The sequence below is a fragment of the Bufo gargarizans genome, chromosome 2, assembly GCF_014858855.1.
Source record: "Bufo gargarizans isolate SCDJY-AF-19 chromosome 2, ASM1485885v1, whole genome shotgun sequence".
NCBI classification, from domain to species: domain Eukaryota; kingdom Metazoa; phylum Chordata; class Amphibia; order Anura; family Bufonidae; genus Bufo; species Bufo gargarizans.
The window spans coordinates 683,081,403-683,107,882 of record NC_058081.1 but is presented as its reverse complement, the minus strand read 5'-3'; the positions used below and the strand labels follow the sequence as shown (position 1 = coordinate 683,107,882).

Below are 26,480 nucleotides of genomic sequence, written 5' to 3'. Positions count from 1 at the left end.
GGTTTCCTTGCAGAGCTGGAACACGCCTAAAAATAAAAGGACCAGCAGGAACATTGACAGGCCGAGGACAATGGAATCCAGCACAGAGTAAACTTGGGGTGCTGAGGTGTATTCGATATGAGGGATTATCACATGGAATCGCCCCACCAGCCTATGGTCTATGAAGCACTTGTAGATGCCCTCATCAGATTTATTAAGGATTGGAATAAACAAGGTTCCACCTCCGGTCGCCTGGTCTAGGACATATGACGCGTTCTTCATCATTTGCTGTAAGCGTGTAAAAGATGTGTTTCCATGTGCCCAGGAAACAGGTCTGTAGAGGAAAACATAGAACATTGTAGTCATGTTAGGCAATTTCGTGGAATATGCTTCAAATATTAAATTAGATTAGACATTAATGAGTGCAGGTTGGGGTGCATACATTTCAGTTGTCCATGAGCGATGTGGCCTCTTCCTAGGCCAGTGACGTCATGTTCATTGGTCACATAGTCTAGGTGCAACTGAGTCACATTCATGTGAATGGGGCTGAGCTGCAATACCAAGTACAGCCTCTGACCAATGGACGTTGCTGTGCTTCTTAGGTTCGCCTCTTCAAACAGCTGATCGGCAGAAGTGGGACCGCCACCAATCACATACTTGTGACTTATCCTGAGGATAGGTCACATCAGCATTAAACATTCAGACAAACCCCCTTTTAATGGAAATACCACCTTACTTTATATTGGTGGGAACCCATGAGCTGGAACCTCCATCAGTGCTCAAACCGGGTGATGACATTTGGTAATGTGACCAAAGCCCTTTGACTTTGAGTGGAGATATTGACGTCATGGGAATCACCAACCAGTATCGATGGAGATCATGTACTTCACCAAACGGTGTTGCTGCCAACTCATTGACCACCACCAATGTTATCTTGTCTTCAATGGCTGTTGAACTCTCATTTGGCTGACAGCTATCTCTGCCAACTCCTCCATAGACATACATGCTTAGTTTGCCGAGGAGGTATACTAGACATCACTGGCCAGGGGCAGACTTGAAACTTATGGTGGCCCTGGAAAAAAGTCTAAAAGTGGCCCCATGTTGAAGGCGGGTCCAAATTGACAGAAGGCAGGGCCAACACATGTAGGCAGGGACAAGAGAAGAAGGCGGGGCCAGCAATACTGTAGTATAGAACAAAACACCGCCCCAGCAGAACCAAATACCACAATGCAGCACAAAATACCGCTGCCCACAGTATAAAACCATCATTGTCCTGAGCATGGCAATACAGTTGAATCCAGGAGGGCACCTGTGGCCCCCGGCCAGTTAGTTGCATAAGTGCCTGATGATCCTACATTAATTAATGCTGAGAGCATCAGATCTTTATGTACCTAGCTGGTGACCATGAGGAAAGCTGCCCCTAGGTCACTGGCCCTCCGGGAAATTTTCTTATGAGGTCTATGGCCAGTCCACCCCTGCATCTGGCAGTGGCTTATCCTCTGGAAGAACAAACAGACAACAGTGTAATGTGTATGGGGTAATATTAGGCTATGTTCACACTGATGCCATGTCAAATCCAAATCTGTATCCCATGCATATGATTGCGGTTACCACAACTCTGTTCGCATCTTTGAATTTTTTTGGGATCCTTGGCACTTCAAATATGACATTTGTGGCAAAATGTGCTTCTTGTAAAGTCTGTGTGAACATAGCCTCATGGTAGAATTCCACAGAAAACAGAACATCTTACTTTAACTATCTACCTCTTAGGCTGGCCATACCCATTGCCTGGCCAAAGCTCTAAAATGTATAGGGGCCTCCAGACTCTATCCCAATGGCAGATGATTTGGGGGAGGGAGAAAAGTCAGGCATGCTGGATTTTGAGGATGCCAGATCTTTATGTTCTTAAGGGAGATAAGCTGCAACCAAAGAAGTATAGAAGCGGCCATCTACCTATTAAAAAAACATACACCTTCTTGTTCAAGCCATGCATGCATGTTTTTGGTGGAGGGTAGAGGTCTGAGACATAGCCGTCGCCCAAACAAAGATTTGGCTAAAGCTATCTGAAGTGTATGGCCAACTTTACTTACTTGTAGATTGAAGACATTGGGCACTTAAACAAGGCATCCGCATGTAGATACGTGTGATAGTTGTCCAGCACCATGGTGAGATCCTCTGTAGATGGGATCTCAGTACAATCCACATTACACATCTCAATCCTCAGCTCTGGTGTGTGATTAAATCGAATTGGACTAAAATTTTGTTGCAAAAGTCCACACGGTCGGGGCTTCTCTATAACTGTGGAATTTTGAATAATCTTCACATAGCAAAACCCAACCTTCTTTCTTTCACCCATCCTGCCACACCGATCACAAGGCTGCCAGTCACTCCATACAGTGAACACCTCCGCAGTTCCCATCACGCCAAGGTCTATGGTAGAATTAGGTAGGACTCTGTGGCCCAAACTGGCATGTGAAATGTAAATGTTTTCAGTATCCTGGAAATCAAGTTCGTAATAGGCCAAATGTTTCCCCTCATTCCTACAGGTGTAGACCCCTGTGTCCTGAACCCTTGGGGAGAGGAGTTTGAGGTTTTCAGATAGCATCTCGGACCTTGACCTCAAGTCCAAGACCTTCAAGCGTTCTTGACTGTTGAGATCTTTATCTTGGGTGATTGAACCACTACTTTGTATAAAAGTCACCGGCCGTGCATGGGGCTGGAAGATGTCAAGGTATTGCCAGTACACAGGGGCATTTAAAGACCTGCCTTCACATGTTAGAGTTATGGGATTGCGAGAGGCAAAAGCTGTTGTACAGGGTTGAAGAGCCGGACAGGACAAAGTGTTGGAGTCTTCATGTTTGCCAGATGTATCATGCAGTAAGATGCCAAAAAACAAAGAGAAAGACAACAGATTCATTGATATGCCTGGTAGCTGCTTCCACCATGTGCCCGACTGATTGTCTGCTCTTCTACCAGAGACGACATGGAATGAACGAGGTCATAAGACACCAGGATTCCATCAGAATCCAACTGTTGACTATAGCCTCATTTTAAAGGGAAGATTTTTTAAGGTTTTATAATACAGAATGGCCCACAGCAACCGATTAGAGCTCAGCTTCAATTTTTCAGAGCCCTTTAGGAACAGAAAGCTGAGCTCTGATTGGTTGATAAAATTGGCCTATTGTGTCAGAAAGATGGTGCTCTCCCTGGGAGGCTATGGGAGAAGCAGATCAATTAACAAAACGCAAGAGACCTTTGCCGACAAGTACCCAGGAACAAAACCACCAGCTAAACGTTGGCATCAAACTGTCTTTATTGCAGACATGAAGAAACCGAGGCCTCCATCGATCAGGGCGGCTGAAGTTGTGCATGAAATTAAGCAGTGGATTGCAAGTAGCCCCCAAATATCAACTCGAAGACCGTCTCAGCAAGTTAGTGTATTACGAACGACGTGTCAGCGAGCACTGAAATCTCATAACTGAAACCGCACCGAATAACTGAGAGAGTCCGACAAAGCTAAACCTGTGGACCCATTGCTGAACTTCATGACGGACTAAGCTTGGTTTCGTTTATCGGGTCACGTAAATTCCCAGAATACGAGGTACTGGTCCACTTAAAATCCCCATTTAACTCACGAAACACCACTTCACAACCAGAAAATGGGTGTTTGGTCCTCAATGTCAGGAACACGAATTGTGGGCACAATTTTCTTCAAATAATCTGTTAATATCACAATTTACCTGGACATCTGTGGACAGTTTTACAACCAACACCAGAAATAAAAATGTCCTGCTTTTTCCAACAAGATGGGGCCACATGCCGCACCTCACGGGACTCACTGGACGGCTTCATGAACTGTTTATAGAGGAGCGAACTGTGAGCAAGGGGTAATGTACACCACGTTCCCCAGACTTGTCCACGTGTGATTTTTATCTGTGGGGAAATTTAAAACAAAAGGTGTCCGCTAACAATCCGCTTCCCCTGGATGAAGTCACGGAGAACATCACAAACACCATCCGCAGCATCACAAGCAGTATCAGCCAACAGAATCCGACCTGGATGCGGAGACCTGAACGGGGACCACTTTCTGCATCTTTTCGGACAATCCACTCGCCCGTTCATCTTGTCATACAATCGCTGGAAGCGGGTGACTTTTTCGTGGGCCTCCCTGTATCTTTTTGTATTCTGAGTGTCCTTCCAATCATTCCTCAGGACAGAGCACATAAGTCATGTTCTGAGGAGTTAATGCTGACCTGAAATTGTGAGGGACCAATGTATAGGGAGACATTACCTAGCAACCAGAATAACAGCGGTTGCTAAGCAAAAAATGGTCAAGTTAAATATGACTTCAGCTCTGTGGAGGTTTGATTGCTTGGGCCCCCACCAAGGACTTAAATGGGGGTCCCTGTTCCATACTGACCAAGGCTTGCTATCAGCAAGTGGGACATGGTACGACCTAATACTTCTCACAGCTGAAGGTTTGCTACAGCTGTATCCAGTCTAGATATCCCTCTGTGAACACATCAGCACCAATCTCTCTCCTGTCCTGGTAGTTACAATGTATCAGTTTGGAGTAGAAACTGTATAGCTCACAGGGAATAGGTTAGACTGGATACAGTTGTAGCCATTTTTAACTTATTGATGTAAACAAGAAATGTTCCATTCACTGACAGCAAGCATACAGTATATTTTGATAATGGTTAGGAATTTATAACTGTTAAATGCACCTTATTAGGGGAGGATATTAATTACAATATCTCACCTGTCACATAGTGGAATGGGCCAGCTACCGTATCGACTACTTTCACCTCAGCGTTGTACTGTCCGGTTTTGAGACGCGCAGCACATCGCTCCAGTTTTGTCCCCATTCATTGTCAATGGGGACAAAACTGAACAAGCCAGGATGGAGTGCACCAGAATGCATTCCGTTCCAGTTTGTTGCGTTCCTATGCCGCTGCAATCAGTCTTTTTCTGTCCGCGATGTGGTGCGGAGCAAGACTGATCTGTCATGACTCACAATGTAAGTCAATGTGGACGGATCCGAATAGAAAATGGATCCGTCCCCCATTGACTTTCAATAGAGTTCATGAAGGATCCGTCTTGGCTATTCTAAAGATAATACAACTGGATCCGTTCAGAACGGATGCAGATGGTTGTATTATCGTGACAGAAGCGTTTTTGCTGATCCACGACGGATCCAGCAAATAGGCTGGTGTGAAAGTAGCCTTTTATCCCGGGCCAACAAAAGAATATGGCCTCTTGCACACGACCGTATGGCTTTTTCAGCATTTTGCGGTCTGCAAAAAAACGGATTCGCAAAAAATACAGATGACGTCCATGTGCATTCAGTTTTTTGCCGAATGGAACAGCTGGCCCCTTGCTAGAACAGTCCTATACTTGTCCGTTATGCGGACAATAATAGGACATGTTCTATCTTTGAACGGAATGGAAAAACGGAAATGGAAGGCATACAGAGTTTTTTTTGCTGATCCATTGAAATGAATGGCACCGTATACAGTCCGTATATGGAACGCAAAAAAAGGAACATAAACGTGTGCAAGAGGCCTAATGTGTGTGCCTCCAGTCCTAATAGCCTGCCATACATATTAATTATAGGGAGTCCTGAAGAGAATTCCTAAAGACATTGGCTAGATCAACACTGTAAATGTAAGCGCAGAGTGTGATGGGGTTAAAAAATTTGGGGGTCATTTACAAACAGATATACCCACTTTTTGGTATATATCTGTCGCAGATCGCAGCACTCACGCCAGGTCTGAAAAAGAGGGCGCGGTGTGGGCAAGGAAGGGCGCGTGCCAGCAGGCCCATCTCTTTTATTATTTTCTACACCTGTTTTAGGCTACTTTCACACGTGCATTCGGTGCGGATCCGTCTTGTATTTTCACAGACGGATCCGCACCGATAATGCAAACGCTTGTATCAGTTCAGAACGGATCCATCCTGACTTACATTGAAAGTCAATGGGGGACGGTTCCGTTTTCAATTGCACCATATTGTCAGTGAAAACGGATCAGTCCCGATTGACTTACATTGTAAGTCTAGACAGATCCGTTTAGCTCCGCATCAAAAACGCTGCAAGCAGTGGAATGGAGGCGGAACGGAGCCAAACGGATGCATTCTGAACGGATCCTTATCCATTCAGAATGCATTGGGGCTGAACTGATCCGTTTTGGGCCGCTTGTGAGAGTTCTGAAACGGATCTCACAGGCCGGCCCAGAAAGTAGCCTTAGGAAATGGTCTACATCTACAACGGCTAAGAAGATGGCTTACACTTAGACAGGGGGTGGATACGCCGAAGTTATGTAGAGGCCAACGCCGCTACCTAACATCGCCGTATCCAGGGCCAGCTAAAGAGGTATTAAGAGCGGCGTCTAAAACGTCAGTCTTAGGCCTCATGCACACGACCGTTGTGTGCATCCGTGGCCGTTGTGCCGTTTTTTTTTCACGGACCTATTGACTTTCAATGGGTCCGTGGAAAAATCGCAAAATGCACAGTTTTGCAGCCGCATCCGTGATCCGTGTTTCCTGGGCGTGAAAAAAATAGGACCTGTCCTATTTTTTTCACGGCCAACGGTTCACGGACCCATTCAAGTCAATGGGTCCGTGAAAAATCACGGATGCACGCAAGATTGTCATCCGCGTCCGTGTCCGTGATCCGTGTCCGTTTTTTCCTATCATTTCAATGGCAAACTTGACTTAGATATTTTTTTTCATTTTTCATGTCCATGGATCCTCCAAAAAACAAGGAAGACCCACGGACGAAAAAACGGTCACGGATCACGGACCTACGGACCCCGTTTTTGCGGACCTTAAAAAAAAACGGTGGTGTGCATGAGGCCTTAGGCCTCATGCACACGACAGTGTTTTTTCACTGTCAGTGATTTGGCTTCAGTGGTCCGTGTCTGATTTTGCTTCAGTTGTGTTTCCTTGTGTCTTCCTTTTTTTTTGTCTGACAGGGGGGAAAAAAGGAAGGTTAATGAAAAGTGTAATTTTATTGCACCAAGGTCTTGTAGAAAAAAACGGACACGGACGACATACCAGTTGTGCATCCGTTTTTTTTTACGGACCCATTGACTTAAATGGGTCCGTCCTTCGTTTTCCACTGACAAGAATAGGACAGGTTATATTTTTTGGAAGGACTGGAATCACGGATCATGGACGCGGAGAAAAAACTGAGGGCTATCAGGTTTTTTTCACAGCTCCATAGAAATGAATGGGACCGCCGCTAAACGGACGTGGATGTACACAACGGTCGTGTGCATGAGGCCTTACTAAATGACCCCTTTTGTCTTTAGAACATCCCCCCCCCCATGAATATCCTGCTTCTGCTGAGATGATCTGGATCTGTAACTCTTGTCTCTACTTCCCCGATCAAACTGATAAGACCAGAGTTTAAGGGCAGCAGATCCCGATCAGTGCGGCCGGGGTTACGCGGGGACATGCGGCCATAAGGCTCAGAAACGTTGCAACGTTGAGCAACAATTAGTCCTCATTCACACGTTCGTGTCCATGCTCAAATCCGTAAAAAGGTGGTCAGTGATGCCTCCGTGAACATGCCCGTCAAGGATCTGTGTTTAGTCCGTGTGTCCATTTTTCTTCTGTCTGTGCGTCATCCGGGTTTCACAGACACTGTGCAGCTGAAAAATAATTTTCAAAGCATCTCTTCCTAATGATCCGTGAAACACGGATGAAGCACGGATGGCACCCATAGGCTATAATTAGGGATGAGCGAATCGACTTCGGATGAAACATCCAAAGTCAATTCACATAAAACTTTGTTTCAATACTGTACGGAGCGAGTGAGCGCTCGGTACAGTATTAGAATGTATTGGCTCCGATGAGCCGAAGTTATTGCTCGTGAGACTTCGCGAAGCAATAACTTTGGCTCATTGGAGCCAATACATTCTAATACTATACGAAGCTCCTGCTTCGTACAGTATTAGAACAAAGTTTTATGCGAATCGACTTCAGATGTTTCATCCGAAGTCGATTCGCTCATCCCTAGCTATAATGGGCGTGATGGGTCCGTGAACATGGACTAAATAGAGCATGTTTCCATGCTAAAACCACGGACCCACAGACAGTGCTAAAACACGGATGTGTGAATACACACATTAAAATAAATGGGTACGTGTGCTCTCCGTGGAGAACACATATAGTACATGTACGTGGAACACTGACGTGTGAATGAGACTTTAGGGCTCATACACACAAACATTATTTTCTCCGTTCCTGTTTTTTTGCAGCCCGTATGTGGAACCATTCACTTCAATGGGGCCGCAAAAAACGGAAATGACTCCGTGCGCATTCCACATGGCCGTTCCACAAAAGTATAGAGCATGTCCTATTATTGTCCACATTACGGACAAGGATAGGACTGTTCTATTAGGGGCCGGCCCTTCCCTTTCGGAAAATATGGAATGCATGCGGAGGATATCCGTGTTTTGCGGATCCGCAATGCTTGCATTATGGTCCATGACGGCAAAGTTGTGTGCGACCTCTGATGAACAATCCAAAAGGGCATTTTCAGCCCAAGATAAGCAGAATGTAAGAATAAAAAATGTCCCCAAAAGGAGTCCATAGCCTTCAACTACAACCTATTATAAGGGGGAAACAGCAAGACACAGACACAAAAAGTGGGTGAAAAGTTATAACTAACTAAAAAAAAAGTGCAGAAAAGGACAAGTGATGAATGATGGGACAGTAAAGGTCAGAGACAAGGAAAGTGGTAGAGGACGGAGGAGGAAGGGAGGACAGCAAGACACAATGCAAAGATGTCACTGACAGGTAAAGAACAGCGGTGAGAAGGTCACATACAGACAGTATATGGATCGACACAGATAAAGATAAGACGGGTTATGAGGGGAGCTCTATATGGATCAGGACAGGTGTATGAGGGGAGTTCTATATGGATCAGGACAGGTGTATGAGGGGAGCTCTATATGGATCAGGACAGGTGTATGAGGGCAGTTCTGTATGGGTCAGGACAGGTGTATGAGGGGAGTTCTATATGGATCAGGGCAGATGTATGAGGACAGTACTATATGGATCAGGACAGGTGTATGAGGACAGTTCTATATGGATCAGGACAGGTGTATGAGGACAGTTCTATATGGATCAGGACAGGTGTATGAGGACAGTTCTATATGGATCAGGACAGGTGTATGAGGACAGTACTATATGGATCAGGACAGGTGTATGAGGACAGTTCTATATGGATCAGGACAGGTGTATGAGGACAGTTCTATATGGGTCAGGACAGGTGTATGAGGACAGTTCTATATGGACCAGGACAGGTGTATGAGGACAGTTCTATATGAACCAGGACAGGTGTATGAGGACAGTACTATATGGATCAGGACAGGTGTATGAGGACAGTACTATATGGATCAGGACAGTTGTATGAGGACAGTTCTATATGGATCAGGACAGGTGTATGAGGGGACTTCTATATGGATCAGGACAGGTGTATGAGGACAGTTCTATATGGATCAGGACAGGTGTATGAGGACAGTTCTATATGGACCAGGACAGGTGTATTAGGACAGTTCTATATGGACCAGGACAGGTGTATGAGGACAGTTCTATATGGATCAGGACAGGTGTATGAGGAGATTTCTATATGGATCAAGACAGATGTATGAGGACAGTTCTATATGGACCAGGACAGGTGTATGAGGACAGTAGTATATGGATCAGGACAGGTGTATGAGGGCAGTTCTATATGGATAAGGACAGGTGTATGAGGGCAGTTCTATATGGATCAGGACAGGTGTATGAGGGCAGTTCTATATGGATAAGGACAGGTGTATGAGGGCAGTTCTATATGGATCAGGACAGGTGTATGAGGACAGTTCTATATGGATCAGGACAGGTGTATGAGGACAGTTCTATATGGATCAGGACAGGTGTATGAGGGCAGTTCTATATGGATCAGGACAGGTGTATGAGGGCAGTTCTATATGGATCAGGACAGGTGTATGAGGACAGTTCTATATGGACCAGGACAGGTGTATGAGGACAGTACTATATGGATCAGGACAGGTGTATGAGGGCAGTTCTATATGGATCAGGACAGGTGTATGAGGACAGTTCTATATGGATCAGGACAGGTGTATGAGGACAGTTCAATATGGATCAGCACAGGTGTATGAGGACAGTTCTATATGTATCAGTACAGGTGTATGAGGACAGTTCTTTATGGATCAGGACAGGTGTATGAGGACAGTACTATATGGATCAGGACAGGTGTATGAGGACAGTTCTATATGGATCAGGACAGGTGTATGAGGACAGTATTATATGAATCAGGACAGGTGTATGAGGACAGTTCTATATGGGCCAGGACAGGTGTATGAGGACAGTTCTATATGGACCAGGACAGGTGTATGAGGACAGTTCTATATGAACCAGGACAGGTGTATGAGGACAGTACTATATAGATCAGGACAGGTGTATGAGGACAGTACTATATGGATCAGGACAGTTGTATGAGGACAGTTCTATATGGATCAGGACAGGTGTATGAGGGGACTTCTATATGGATCAGGACAGGTGTATGAGGATAGTTCTATATGGATCAGGACAGGTGTATGAGGACAGTTCTATATGGACCAGGACAGGTGTATTAGGACAGTTCTATATGGACCAGGACAGGTGTATGAGGAGAGTTCTATATGAATCAAGACAGATGTATGAGGACAGTTCTATATGGACCAGGACAGGTGTATGAGGACAGTACTATATGGATCAGGACAGGTGTATGAGGACAGTTCAATATGGATCAGGACAGGTGTATGAGGACAGTTCTATATGGACCAGAACAGGCGTATGAGGACAGTACTCTATGGATCAGGACAGGTGTATAAGGACAGTACTATATGGATCAGGACAGGTGTATGAGGGCAGTTCTATATGGACCAGGACAGGTGTATGAGGGCAATTCTATATGGACCAGGACAGGTGTGTGAGGACAGGTCTATATGGATCAGGACAGGTGTATGAGTACAGTACTATATGGATCAGGACAGGTGTATGAGGGCAGTTCTATATGGATCAGGACAGGTGTATGAGGACAGTTCTATCTGGATCAGGACAGGTGTATGAGGACAGTTCAATATGGATCAGGACAGGTGTATGAGGACAGTTCTATATGGACCAGAACAGGCGTATGAGGACAGTACTCTATGGATCAGGACAGGTGTATAAGGACAGTACTATATGGATCAGGACAGGTGTATGAGGGCAGTTCTATATGGACCAGGACAGGTGTATGAGGGCAATTCTATATGGACCAGGACAGGTGTGTGAGGACAGTTCTATATGGATCAGGACAGGTGTATGAGTACAGTACTATATGGATCAGGACAGGTGTATGAGGGCAGTTCTATATGGATCAGGACAGGTGTATGAGGACAGTACTATATGGATCAGGACAGGTGTATGAGGACAGTACTATATGGATCAGGGCAGATGTATGAGGACAGTACTATATGGATAGGGCAGATGTATGAGGACAGTTCTATATGGATCAGGACAGGTGTATGAGGACAGTTCAATATGGATCAGGACAGGTGTATGACGACAGTTCTATATGGACCAGGACAGGCGTATGAGGACAGTACTATATGGATCAGGACAGGTGTATGAGGACAGTACTATATGGATCAGGACAGGTGTATGAGGGCAGTACTATATGGACAAGGACAGGGGTATGAGGACAGTTCTATATGGATCAGGACAGGTGTATGAGGACAGCTCTATATGGATCAGGACAGGTGTATGAGGGGAGTTCTATATGGAACAGAACAGGTGTATGAGGGCAGTTCTATATGGATCAGGACAGGTGTATGAGGACAGTACTATATGGATCAGGACAGGTGTATGAGGGCAGTTCTATATGGACCAGGACAGGTGTATGAGGACAGTTCTATATGGATCAGGACAGGTGTATGAGGACAGTTCTGTATGGATCAGGACAGGTGTATGAGGGCAGTTCTATATGGATCAGGACAGGTGTATGAGGACAGTTCTATATGGATCAGGACAGGTGTATGAGGACAGTTCTATATGGACCAGGACAGGTGTATGAGGACAGTTCTATATGGATCAGGACAGGTGTATGAGGACAGTTTTATATGGATCAGGACAGGTGTATGAGGACAGTTCTATATGGATCAGGACAGGTGTATGAGGATAGTCTCTATCCTCCCTCCTACAATGTAGGGGGCAGGGTTTTCCCTGGGCTTAACTATTCCTGCTCACTGCTTTTTTTTCTCACTTTTTTTCTGAGCCTGGACAAGTGGTTTTCAAGGCCAGCTCTAAGCCTAGTACTTCTTCCCTGTGACCATCCGGGGTGCCTTCGGGTTCCTAAGTATCGGTACTCCCTCTAAGAGGACAGGTGGTCAGCTCCACTGTACCTGTTGCAGCGGTTGCTTCTCTGAGCAGAGGTTTCGGCAGGAGATGGTGATCATGGTGGCTAGGGGCTTGTGGATTCCTGCACTAGTGTGTCTGTTCACCCTCTCAGGTAAGTGAAGGGGAAGCTTAGTGGGTGAAGGAGGCGCCAGGATAGGGTAACTGGGAGTAAACTGGTGGTGTCCAGTGGGGTAACTGTAGGAGTCGCAGTATTAGTAGCTTCCCACATGCCAAGTTGGTCCACATGTCCCCCTCACCACCATAAGGCCTCATTCACACATCAGTGTTTGGTGAGTGATTTCTATCAGTGATTTTGGGCCAGGTGTGGGTCAGAAAAACTGAACAAATTTCTCCATCTGTGGAGGCTAAACTACTGGTTTGGGCTCACAATTACTGATGGAAATTCACTGACCAAAAACTGACTGTGAATAAGGCCTAAGGCTGGCCATACACAGTCTTTAGATGGGCCCGACACACGTTTGATCAAAAATGTGTGCAAAGAGCTTCCATTTTTTCCATTTATAGTAGGTATAATACCACTTTAATTTAGTATAATCCCTATTTCCCAGTTTTATTGTTTGTATGTAAAATGTTGTGCTGCCATACTTGTTTTTGTTTGCTTCCTGCATGCTAGCTTTATGGATGTGCACTTGTGACTATGAATGTGCTAGTCTATATTTTCTTGTAGTATATATTGAGGGTAGCTGCCTCTTTTAGATTGAGCACTCCCCGCCTATCTGCCCAGGGCTTCTGAGCAGATTATAAATGTAGCTGGTTCCAACACTGCCCCGAACATTGTAGGCTTAGGTCAAGCCCAGGAGAGGCAGTTCTGTTAGTGTTAGGGACCCATCTGCAGAAGCCACCTTGACGCCTGGTAGATGAACCCGACATGCGTTTGATCAAAAATGTGCGCAAAGAGCTTCTATTTTTTTCCATTTAGGCCCCTTGTAGACGAGTGTTCCTCCTGCAGCGAGTCCACATCGCAGCTCCCGGCCTGACCTCCCAGTGCTGTGGGGGGTGGGGGGGGGGGGGTCACATAGCATTATATTAATTTATGATGCTATGTAACCCTTACAGTTCTGGAATGTATTGGCTAACACTGGCAGCATAATGCTATGTGAATCCAGTCAGTGCTGGGAGGTCAGGCCGGGTGCTGCGATGCGGACTCGCAGCGGGAGGAATGCTTGTCTGCAAGGGGCCTTATAGTAGGTGAAATTCCACTTTCATTTAGTATAATCCCTATTTCCCAGTTTTATCGTTTTGCTGCCATACCTGTTTTTGTTTGCTTTCTTCATGCTAGCTTTATGGATGTGCACTTGCGACTATGAATGTGCTAGTCTAAATTTTCTTGTAGTCATACAGTCTGTAGTCAGCCAGCATGGATGATGTCGGGGGAGACAAGGGAAATGTCGAGAAAATTAATATTTTCACCCAAACCTATTGTTCTCCTGGGAGTTAAGACACCACCAGAAGTGTCTGGCAGGGGCTTTCTCCGCTCTCCCAATAGAATACATAGACATGTTAAACCCAATCAAACATGTATGTGTATGGGAAAGTCAAGATGGAGTTGGGAGAGATAGCTCTAGCCAACCGATCAATCAGCCGACAGCTATTGAATGTGTGTGGGCAGCTTAGAGGGTTTATCCAATCCCTATAATGCCCCCACAATGCTCGGGCCCCTCCTCTAGAGCACACTTACCTGCTCTCCGGCACCCACATCCCACCAGATCCCTGCATGGCCACCGGTGCATCTCCTCATCGCGTGGATCAAAACATCCGATGGCGGGGGGAGCAGCTAATAGCAGGTCGCAATGGTAACCAGCCTCCCTAGCATTGTAGGTGACACTAGGGAGACTGGTCACCTTCGCAGCCTGCTATCGGCTGCTCCCCCCATCGCCGGGTAGATGCAGCAGCAGCCATGCAGGGATCCGTAGGGATGCGGGTGCCAGGGAGCAAGTAAGTATGCTCTAGAAGAGGGACCCCCGTATTCTGGGATTGGATAACCCCTTTTAAGGATGATTGAGCTCCTTTTTGATTTCATTTGGCAGTCTGACAGCCTGTGCATGGTAGGGGAGCATTTTTATGATGAACAGAGTACTCGACACCTCCGACTGTTAAGAAAAAAGAGAAACAAAAGATCAGCAGATAGTGAAGGAATGGAGATTGTGGAGAAGAATGCAGTTTGGTGTGACGGAGTGATGGGGTTTGGGCACGGGTCATCTTGCTCAAAGTGTCATCTTATACAAATGTCTAGCAGTTAAACATGGCATTTAGGCAGAGAAGGAGACAGGTATGTAACTCAGAATACCCGTTCACATTTATACCCTTTTGTACAATTATATTCATCGTCTCTAACTTATGTGCTCTTTTCCACCACACTTACTGTCCTGTTACTCCTCCATTTCAATCTCTCCTCATCAGCCTCTCTCTTTCCCTCCCCATGTACAGCTCACATGCTTTATCCACCTTCCTGAATCATCTCACCTGTCATGTCTCAGGGTGCAGCACAATAAGCTCTCTGACAAATCACATAGTCATCTACTCTTTCTTTTCATAATTTTGCTTCTAAATTCAAGGGACATCTCTCCTAACCCCAGCCCACCTTTTTCTATTTTCAACCCCATCTCTCATAGAAACCCTGCCTATCTCATAAACATTTATTGTGCTTCCTATCTTCCCTTTTTCAACTGTACACTCCACAGTTGGTGTGTAACAAACTTCCATACATTCACAACCCCTTTCTTACCAATTCTCTTAACCTGCTGGCCCTCACAGAAAGCTGGATTAAGCTGGATTCAGACACTGCTTCTCCTGTTGTTCTCTCTTGTGGTGGCCTATATTTTTCACATACCCCCAGACCTGATAACAGACATGGTGGTGTAGTAGGTGTACTTCTTTTTTCACAATGCACTTTCCAGGTCATTCTCCCAGTACTATCACTCTCATTCCCATCTTTTGAAGTCCACACCCTCGGACCCTTTCATCCCCTCTCCCTCAGAGTCACAGTGGCTCACCTACACAGTTCTTGGATCACATTGCTGTCTGGCTGCCATACTATGTCCCCAGAACTACCAAATCCCATTCTGGGCGACTTTAACATCCCCATAGCCAGCACTATCTCTCCGTCTGCCTCCAAGCTTCTATCTCTAACCTCCTCTCTTGGACTTTCACAGCTTTTAAACTCTCAGATCCATAAAGACGGTAACACACTTGACTTCATCTTTTTCCAACTCTTCTTTGTTTCCAACTTCGCTAACTATCCTCTCCCACACTCTGACCACAATCTTCTCTCCTTCGCTGTCCCACTCCTACTTATCATACATTCAGAAATCTACATGCCATTGACATTTGGAAACTTACAGACTCTCTACAGTCATCACTGTCCACAATTCTTCCTCTCCTGTCCAGTACTGGCTGCAAAACACTATAATGACACCCACAGAAGCACCCTAGACGAAGTAGCGTTCCCTACACTCAAAGTCTCCAAACAGAGATGACAGCAACCCTAGCTTACACCTCAAACTTGCTTTCTCCAACGATGCACCAGAAGCGCCAAACTCCTATGGAGAATAACCCACATACCTCAAGATTTCTTCCATTACAAATTTATGTTGAGTGTTGACCCCTTACAACTCTGTCCCTCACCTCACAAACTGAACTGTTTCACGACCCTGTTCTCCTCACTATCCAATATTTTTTTAAAAACTATTTGACATATTTCACACCCTCCTCAGTCCAAAAGTGCAGGCGCCTAGTACAGCCCTCTGTGCTGATAATTTAGTCACCTACCTCAAAGAGAAAATTGAAAATATCTGGCAGAAAATTGGTTCCCAGTCCCTAAATGTCTCTAATCCAGGGCTCGACAAATCCCAGGCGCCAGGTCGCCATGGCGACCAGGAATTTTGTCCTGGCGTCTGGGTATTTGCCCCTGCTTGGGCCCAGCACACCAGCAGCCGGGCGCAGCCACTGGAAGGTTAGGAGTAAGTAAAATTTAACTTTTTTTTTTTTTTTTTATCACTTGCGCCCAGGCTCGGACCAGTCAGCTTTCGGCTCCATCGTGGTTTGCCCACTCTCGCTCGCCGTCTATCGGTCACAGCGCGTCATCTCCAGGGCAGTTGAAAATGGCGAAGCCTTTACCAGAGCCCGGCCGGTACTTATGTGATAACTGTCTGGCAGACATCGGAGCCCGTGTCCCGGTGAGAGAGCCTCGGCGGGGGAAGAGGAGTTAGTGCAGGGGAGGCAGATCGGGAGCACAGGTAGCGGCGCTGCACTCGCTGACAAGTGGAAGGAGGACAATCAGCCCATCATTCCTCCTGCTGTATACAGCAGGGGACATGATCGGGCAGCGCAACATCCCGGGGCACCAAGTGCTGCCAGGTCCCTGCACGGCCGGCTCTGTGGCGGTAAATGATGCGCTCTGCACTCATCCGCCAGCAAGAGGCTCAAAGTTTGTAATGTCTGCCCGCTGCTGCTAAGTTGGCCTCGAGCACGGCCATGAACCCAGGGGGGAGCTGCATACCTGCTGCCGTCATTAGGCCGGAGCTCCTGCTAGCCACAACTGGTCGCCATTCCTGCACCGTGCTCCATCCCTGCAGTTACCATTCGGCCATTTCTTAGTTCTGTCCCTTTCTAGGAAAGCTGGGTGACAGCCTGTATACCACACAGAAAGCCGGGTGGCAGCCCCTAGGAGAGCTGTGTGGTATACAGGCTGTCTGTCACCTAGTTTTCCTGGTCTCCTGAAGAGAATATATCTTAGTATAGGAACATTTAGATACATTATCATATGATTTACCCATTCAGGAGTCTTGGAAAGCCGGGTTGCAGCTCCTATAAGAACTAAGACTACTGAATGGCCAAATCATCTGATGACTTCTCTATATGTTCCTGTACTGAGATATATTCTCCTCAGTGACGTCACAGCGCAGGGATTATACATACAGTGACGACACAGCACAGGGATTATACATACAGTGACGACACAGCGCAGGGATTATACATACAGTGACGACACAGCGCAGGGATTATACATACAGTGACGTCACAGCGCAGGGATTATACATACAGTGACGACACAGCGCAGGGATTATACATACAGTGACGTCACAGCGCAGGGATTATACATACAGTGACGTCACAGCGCAGGGATTATACATACAGTGACGTCACAGCGCAGGGATTATACATACAGTGACGACACAGCGCAGGGATTATACATACAGTGACGACACAGCGCAGGGATTATACATACAGTGACGACACAGCGCAGGGATTATACATACAGTGACGACACAGCGCTGGGATTATACATACAGTGACGTCACAGCGCAGGGATTATACATACAGTGACGTCACAGCACAGGGATTATACATACAGTGACGACACAGCGCAGGGATTATACATACAGTGACGACACAGCGCAGGGATTATACATACAGTGACGACACAGCGCAGGGATTATACATACAGTGACGACACAGCGCAGGGATTATACATACAGTGACGTCACAGCGCAGGGATTATACATACAGTGACGACACAGCGCAGGGATTATACATACAGTGACGTCACAGCGCAGGGATTATACATACAATGACGTCACAGCGCAGGGATTATACATACAGTGACGTCACAGCGCAGGGATTATACATACAGTGACGACACAGCGCAGGGATTATACATACAGTGACGTCACAGCGCAGGGATTATACATACAGTGACGACACAGCGCAGGGATTATACATACAGTGACGACACAGCGCAGGGATTATACATACAGTGACGTCACAGCGCAGGGATTATACATACAATGACGTCACAGCGCAGGGATTATACATACAGTGACGACACAGCGCAGGGATTATACATACAGTGACGACACAGCGCAGGGATTATACATACAGTGACGACACAGCGCAGGGATTATACATACAGTGACGTCACAACGCAGGGATTATACATACAGTGACGTCACAGCGCAGGGATTATACATACAGTGACGACACAGCGCAGGGATTATACATACAGTGACGACACAGCGCAGGGATTATACATACAGTGACGTCACAGCGCAGGGATTATACATACAGTGATGTCACAGCGCAGGGATTATACATACAGTGACATCACAGTGTCACGTGTTATTTTTGTAGCTGAAAATAAGGCCTTATAAAGTAAAAAAAAAAAAAAAAAGGGCTCCAAACTTTTTTAGCTGGCTCCAAGGAAATTTGTCAAGCCCTGCTCTAATCCCTTTCCCATCCCCATCTCCTCTGGCTCACTGTCCGCATTAGACCCAGTCACAGAAGAAGAAGTCTCCACGTCCTTCTCTTGCTCTTGTCCTACCACATGCACTACTGACCCTGCTTTCTCACACCTCATCCAGTCTCTCTCTCCAACTCTCACCACTCACCTAACTGAAATCTTCAATATTTCTCTCTTCTGGTATCTTCCCTTCTTCTTTCAAACATTCTGTCATAAACCCATTATTAAAAAAAAACTTCTCTTGACCCATCCAACGTAACTACAGGCCTGTCTGTAATCTCCCCTTCATCTCAAAGCTCGTGGAGCATCTGGTCTACACTCGCCTCATCTCTCCACTAACTCTCTCCTTGATGTATTGCAATCTTGTTTCCGCACCCTACATTCTACATAAACTGTCCTCGCCACAGTGACCAATGACCTCCTGACAGTTAAATGCAATGGTGACTGCTCTTTACTAATTCCCCTCGATCTCTCTGCTACATTTGACTGTAGACCACCATCTCCACCTCACCATGCTCCAATCTATTGGCCTTAAGGACACCATTGTCTCCTGGTTTTCTTCCTATCTCTTTGACCGCTTTTTCAGTGTATCATTCTCTGTCTCTACTTCCCTTCCTCTCCCTCTTGCTGTTGGGGATCCTACGGGTTCAGTCCTAGGTCCTCTTATATTCTCTCGTTACACAGTCATTGTTGGACAGACTATTAGCAGATTCAGTTTCTGTCACGCTCTAGTGTGGGAGTGAAACCCCACACTGAACATAGAAAGGAAATAAGGTCTGAAAACTAGGGAAGGAAGATGGACACCTTCTAGTGAAAACCTAATGAAAGCCCTGACCCCAGAGGTAGGTGAGTTCATATACAGGACGCCTATTGATCCACAAGGTAAACATGTCAAATCAAACCACGTGTTGCCAGTTTCAAAAATGTCCTGCCACTCACTTTGCGGAGACGTCCGTATGTCTCGGGACGTCCGTGACAATACCCCCCTTCTACGAGTGACCTCCGGGCACCCAAGACCAACCTTATCCGGGTGAGACCTGTGAAAAACATTCACCAAACGACTGGAATTCACGTCCTCAGGTCCATAATCCTTCCAGTAAACAAGATACTGAAGACATCTACCGAGAGCTCGAGAGTCATTTATTCTGGAATTCCAAACTATGACAGGAGCGGGTGGCAAGGAAGACGGCTCCAAAGGTTCAACATATCTCTTCAACAAAGATTTATGAAACACATTATGTATTTTCAGAACCCGAGGAAGTTCAAGACGAAAAGCTACAGGATTAATAATGGCCGTGATCTTATATGGACCAATAAATCTTGGACCCAACTTCCAAGAAGATACCTTCAACTTAATGTTTCTTGTCGACAGCCACACCAAATAACCCACTAATAGGTCCGGACCCTTCATACGTTTCCTGTCAGCCACACTTTTATACTTGTTGCCCATATTCATCAAGTTATTTTGAATTTTACCCCATATAGATTATAATGATGACGAAAAACTTTCCTCCTCAGGAATACCAGAGATGTCTGAACCAGAAAAAAGGCCAAACTGCGGGTGAAACCCATATGCCCCAAATGACGGCGACTTACCAGTGGACCCCTGTCTATGATTATTCATGGCAAACTCTGCCAAAGACAAAAACGAGGAACACTCCTTCTGGTTCTCAGAGACAAAACATTTTAAGTAAGTCTTCAGGCTCTGATTAGTGCGCTCCGTCTGTCCGTTTGACTGAGGATGAAAAGCCGAAGAAAAGGACAGTTGTACCACCAGCCGAGTACAGACGCCTTCTAAAATCTGGACACAAACTGAGTCCCACAATCCGAAACCATGTCAGGGGGAATCCCATGAAGTTTCACAATGTTATCAACAAACACTTTTAGCATTAGGTCGGCCAGACAACGCTGAAGGGGGGACTGCTGAAAGGGGTTAATAACTACTTTGAAGGGTCGACTGGCTGGCTCCAGTACACCCCCCGGCCCCTCCAAGACCCCCTTTCCCCTCCACAAGTTCTTCCCTTTCATCCCCCTGTTTTTTTCCCAGCCGGCAATGGGGGCGTGGCTTCACGGAGGTGGGCATGGTTTATTGGTTTGGGGGCATGGCCGGTGAGGTCTAGCTTTCTGGGGTGAAGCCAGTGGCCAACCTACCACCAGGACCAAAAACGAGACGGTCGTGCGGAGATCGGCTACTTCCAAAGACAGCCCTTGCAACTGTCCTGCCAGTGCAGCAATTGGATCCATGGTTGCACTCTAACAAACAATAAAAATGACGGTTTGGCGGTTTATAATGTCACGCTCTATTGTGGGAGGGAAACACCACACCGAACATAGGAGGGAAAGGGAAAAGGAAATAAGGCCTGAAAACTAGGGAAGGAAGATGGACACCTCCTAGTAAATACCCTAATGAAAGCCCAGACTGACTATGAACAGACCCCACAGGTAGGCGAGTTCATACACAGTAATACCTAATGTCCTACCTAACCCTAAAGGACCCTGGTACTAATGACAGGAAGGAGACATCATGTTCCTCCAAAAGGAAGGATGAACGGGAGTCTCCCTACAACAAAGAAATGCAACACACAGAAAAGCCAAAATACAAAGGCAAAGGTAACACTTAACTTCCAAGAAGCTATGGCAGCACCAGGAACTCAGCTGAGATCCAAACACCAGCTATTCACAGGTCCAACTGAAGCTATAAACCGCACAGCAATGTGGGAAAGACAACTATAAATAGGGAAAGTTAAATGACCACAATAGCAACACCTGAAGGTTAAGGGTGTGGACAGTACCAGAAACAGACGCCTATTGATCCACAAGGTAAACATGTCAAATCAAACCACGTGTCTCAAAGATCTCCTGCCCTTCACTGTCATGGGGACGTCCGTATGTCTCGGTACATCCGTGACAGTTTCCAGTACCATCTCTATGCTGATGACACCCAACTGTACACTTCATCCCGTGACATCACCCCTGCACTACTACAGAACACCAGTGACTGTCTGTAGTCTCTAACATCATGTCCTCTCTATCCGAAACTGAATCTTTCAAAAACTGAACTTCTGGTGTTTTCCCCATCTACTAACCTACCTAAACCAGATAACTCCATCTCAGTGTGTGGCACCATCATCACACCTAGGCAGAACGCCTAGGCAGTATGTTATGTTTGACACAGATTTTTCCTTTACCCCCTATATTCAATCTCCTGCCCGTTCATGCCGTCTGCACCACAAAAACATCTCTAGAATTCGCCCCACTAGTTTTCTGTTATGGGGAGGAGGATGATTGTGATCAAGGGGTGAGAGCTTAAATGTGGCAGTTACCGGTGGAAGGTGCCCAGAGCGAAAGTACAATAACAAGTCTACTGGGAGCAGACCTCTGGGAACACCCTCCTCCTCCTGTGGACTCTGCTGCCACCCCCTGGCCAATATCATGTACTGCACACGTGGGAGGTTCTGAGCAGAGTTGCATCCTCAGCATCTTTGTGTTATTTAAAGGGGGGGGTTGCAGTCTTATGTAAATAGATCTGAACGACTGAGGAATGTTATTATGAGAGGAGCGGCCAATGTCAGTAACACATAAGGATATAAATAACGCTGGAGATTTGGAGGGTGATCGCAGGGGGCAGGGAGGTTCTGCTGATTGAAGAACATTACATTTAGCCTCACCCCAGTCTGAAATATCTGATAACAGAGAGTGATAGATTATAATGAACCACAGTCAGACTTAGGGGGCACTTATATGTGACTTTTATGGTCTCATGTTTATTTCACGATGGTCTGAGGCCAGGGCGTCTAGATGATTGACAGGTGTAGGTCACAGTCATACCTGGGTAACTAAAATGCCTCATAAAATTGTGATAAATCTGATCTCGGCAGTGATGTCCTTCACCTAGTACTAGGAAAGCTGGGTAATAAGCCTAATAAATGTTATGTCTTGTGTGCTTGCAGACAGCAGCAGGGGGATGCAGGTGACGGTGAAGAATCCCTTCAATGTGGTCATCTTCTTCCAGCCGGTCATGTTGCAGTGTGACTATGTCACCAGCGCTCCTGTGCCTCCAATCGTCACCTGGAAGTTCAAATCCTTCTGCAGGGATCGAATCGCGGACGCCTTAAACTCTTCGAGCATCAACTCCACCACACGAATGCTGAGGCAGCAGGCCGGCTATAACCCGAATGTGGAGTGTCCGGACAGCACCCAGACTGTGCGCATGGTGGCCACCAAGCAAAGCAACACCGTCACTCTGGGACCATATTATCAGGGGCGGAAAATCACCATAAATAACAGTAGGTAGCGGAGTGTCTCCTGGGGGCCATTATGCCCTCCTAGGTGGGGGGTCAGGTCACTCCTACAGCAATGCATTAGTAACTGTGTATTACGGAGATGATACAGTATGATCATTTGTCCTAACAAAAAGTAGCTCCGCAGTGGTGTAGGCATTACTGCCCGGTACGGCACTGACCACCAGTACACATTTTTTGTCTTTTGGCCCTACGTCTATAAGAGGCATTTTTCAGATGCCCTCAAACCAGAGTTGGTTGATTCAGTAGCAATGGCCTCAAAAGTATCTCATTGCTCTCGGTGTTTAGGTGACAATTACTTTTTTTCTTTGCAGACGGACATCTCATCTTCGATCACGCGGTTTTAGGAGATAGCGGTGTTTACACCTGTGCGGTCTTCTCACCACAGGACCTGTCTGGAAACAATGAGGCTTATGCTGAGCTCTTTGTATTGGGTAAGAGACTCGCCATCATGGCTGCAACTTTCTGCCCTTTATCCTGTAGATTTTTAGTGATGAAAACCAAGGCACAGGAGAGGCAGCAGACTGTGCCCTGTGTAGCAGCATGTCACAGGCAATGTGTAAACCCAGCTCTGTGTAAGGCGAGAGCATACCCTGCTTGTTCAGTGTCTGCACATAGATTACTCTGGTGATATATAATCTGGGAAGTGTCGCCAGCAGTGTACAGGGATATAGATGTAAAAAACTAACAATAGAAATTCTGCTAAACCACTCTACCAATAACAACCAGCAGAATAGCGAGTGCAGCTCTGGAGTATAATACAGGATGTAACTCAGGATTAGTAATGTAATGTTTGTACACATTGACTGAAGCAGCAGAATAGTGAGTGCAGCTCTGGAGTATAATACAGGAATTAACTCAGGATCAGTACAGGATAAGTAATGTAATGTATGTACACAGTGACTGCACCAGCAGAATAGTGAGTGCAGCTCTGGAGTATAATACAGGATGTAACTCAGGATCAGTACAGGATAAGTAATGTAATGTATGTACACAGTGACTGCACCAGCAGAATAGTGAGTGCAGCTCTGGAGTATAATACAGGATGTAACTCAGGGTCAGTACAGGATAAGTAATGTAATGTATGTACACAGTGACTGCCCCAGCAGAATAGTGAGTGCAGCTCTGGAGTATAATACAGGATGTAACTCAGGATCAGTACAGGATAAGTAATGTATGTACACAGCGACTGCACCAGCAGAATAGTGAGTGCAGCTCTGGAGTATAATACAGGATGTAACTCAGGATCAGTACAGGATAAGTAATGTATTTACACAGTGACTGCACCAGCAGAATAGTGAGTGCAGCTCTGGAGTATAATACAGGCTGTAACTCAGGATCAGTGCAGGATAAGTAATGTAATGTATGTACACAGTGACTGCACCAGCAGAATAGTGAGTGCAGCTCTGGAGTATAATACAGGATGTAACTCAGGATCAGTACAGGATAAGTAATGTAATGTATGTACACAGTGACTGCACCAGCAGAATAGTGAGTGCAGCTCTGGAGTATAATACAGGATGTAACTCAGGGTCAGTACAGGATAAGTAATGTAATGTATGTACACAGTGACTGCCCCAGCAGAATAGTGAGTGCAGCTCTGGAGTATAATACAGGATGTAACTCAGGATCAGTACAGGATAAGTAATGTATGTACACAGTGACTGCCCCAGCAGAATAGTGAGTGCAGCTCTGGAGTATAATACAGGATGTAACTCAGGATCAGTACAGGATAAGTAATGTATTTACACAGTGACTGCACCAGCAGAATAGTGAGTGCAGCTCTGGAGTATAATACAGGCTGTAACTCAGGATCAGTGCAGGATAAGTAATGTAATGTATGTACACAGTGACTCCACCAGCAGAATAGCGAGTGCAGCTCTGGAGTATAATACAGGATGTAACTCAGGATCAGTACAGGATAAGTAATGTATGTACACAGTGACTCCATCAGCAGAATAGTGAGTGCAGCTCTGGAGTATAATACAGGATGTAACTCAGGATCAGTGCAGGATAAGTAATGTAATGTATGTACACAGTGACTGCACCAGCAGAATAGTGAGTGCAGCTCTGGAGTATAATACAGGATGTAACTCAGGATCAGTGCAGGATAAGTAATGTATGTACACAGTGACTGCACCAGCAGAATAGTGAGTGCAGCTCTGGAGTATAACACAGGATGTAACTCAGGATCAGTGCAGGATAAGTAATGTAATGTATGTACAGTGACTGCACCAGCAGAATAGTGAGTGCAGCTCTGGAGTATAATACAGGATGTAACTCACGATCAGTGCAGGATAAGTAATGTATGTACACAGTGACTGCACCAGCAGAATAGTGAGTGCAGCTCTGGAGTATAACACAGGATGTAACTCAGGATCAGTGCAGGATAAGTAATGTAATCTATGTACACAGCGACTGCACCAGCAGAATAGTGAGTGCAGCTCTGCAGTATAATGCAGGATGTAACTCAGGATCAGTGCAGGATAAGTAATGTAATCTATGTACACAGCGACTGCACCAGCAGAATAGTGAGTGCAGCTCTGCAGTATAATACAGGATGTAACTCAGGATCAGTACAGGATAAGTAATGTATGTACACAGTGACTGCACCAGTAGAATAGTGAGTGCAGCTCTGCAGTATAATGCAGGATGTAACTCAGGATCAGTGCAGGATAAGTAATGTAATCTATGTACACAGCGACTGCACCAGCAGAATAGTGAGTGCAGCTCTGGAGTATACTACAGGATGTAACTCAGGATCAGTACAAGATAAGTACGGTAATGTTTGTATACATTGACTGAAGCAGCAGAATAGTGAATGCAGCTCTAAAGTATAATGCAATATGTAACTGATGCGATCAGGCCGGGGGAGGGGTGAGAGCCTGACTGTGGCAGCTACTGGTGGAAGGCGCCCAGTGGGAGGGCTGGAATGGGAACAGCAAAAGTACAATAAAAATTGATCTAAGCAGTTATGTACTTGACCTACTACTAGGAAAGCTGGGTAATACGCCTAATAATTGCCACATCTTGTGTGTTTTCAGGCAGCAGCATGGGGATGCAGGTGACGGTGAAGAATCCCTTCAATGTGGTCATCTTATTCCAGCCGGTCACGTTGCAGTGTGACTATGTCACCAGCTCTCTGACGCCTCCTATTGTCATCTGGAAGTTCAAATCCTTCTGTAGGGATCGCATCGCGGACGCCTTTAACCCATCGAGCCTCAACACCACAAACAACCTGATGCAGCAGGCCGGCTATAACCCATATGTGGAGTGTCCGGACAGCACCAGGACCGTGCGCATGGTGGCCAGCAAGCAAAGCAACACCGTAACTCTGGGACCATATTATCAGGGACGAAAAATCACCATAAATAACAGTAGGTAGCGGAGTGTTTCCTGCGGGGTGGGAGGTCAGGAAACTCATACAGCTATTGCGTTAGGAACTGTGTATTATGGAGATGCTATACGAGCATTTGTCCTTACCAAACATTACTGCCTGGAATAACACT

General features: G+C 46.0%; 1 protein-coding gene across 1 annotated transcript in view; it reads left to right on the top strand.

Annotated features, from left to right (window-relative positions):
- Positions 1-26,480, top strand: part of LOC122928970 (lipolysis-stimulated lipoprotein receptor-like) — an 82,573-nt gene that overhangs the window by 38,893 nt on the left and 17,200 nt on the right. The window contains exons 2-4 of the mRNA XM_044282329.1: positions 22,621-22,956; positions 23,286-23,405; positions 26,016-26,348. Of these exons, the coding sequence (XP_044138264.1) occupies positions 22,635-22,956; positions 23,286-23,405; positions 26,016-26,348 (775 nt within the window). The 5' untranslated portion in view covers positions 22,621-22,634. The remainder of the gene's footprint in view (positions 1-22,620; positions 22,957-23,285; positions 23,406-26,015; positions 26,349-26,480) is intronic.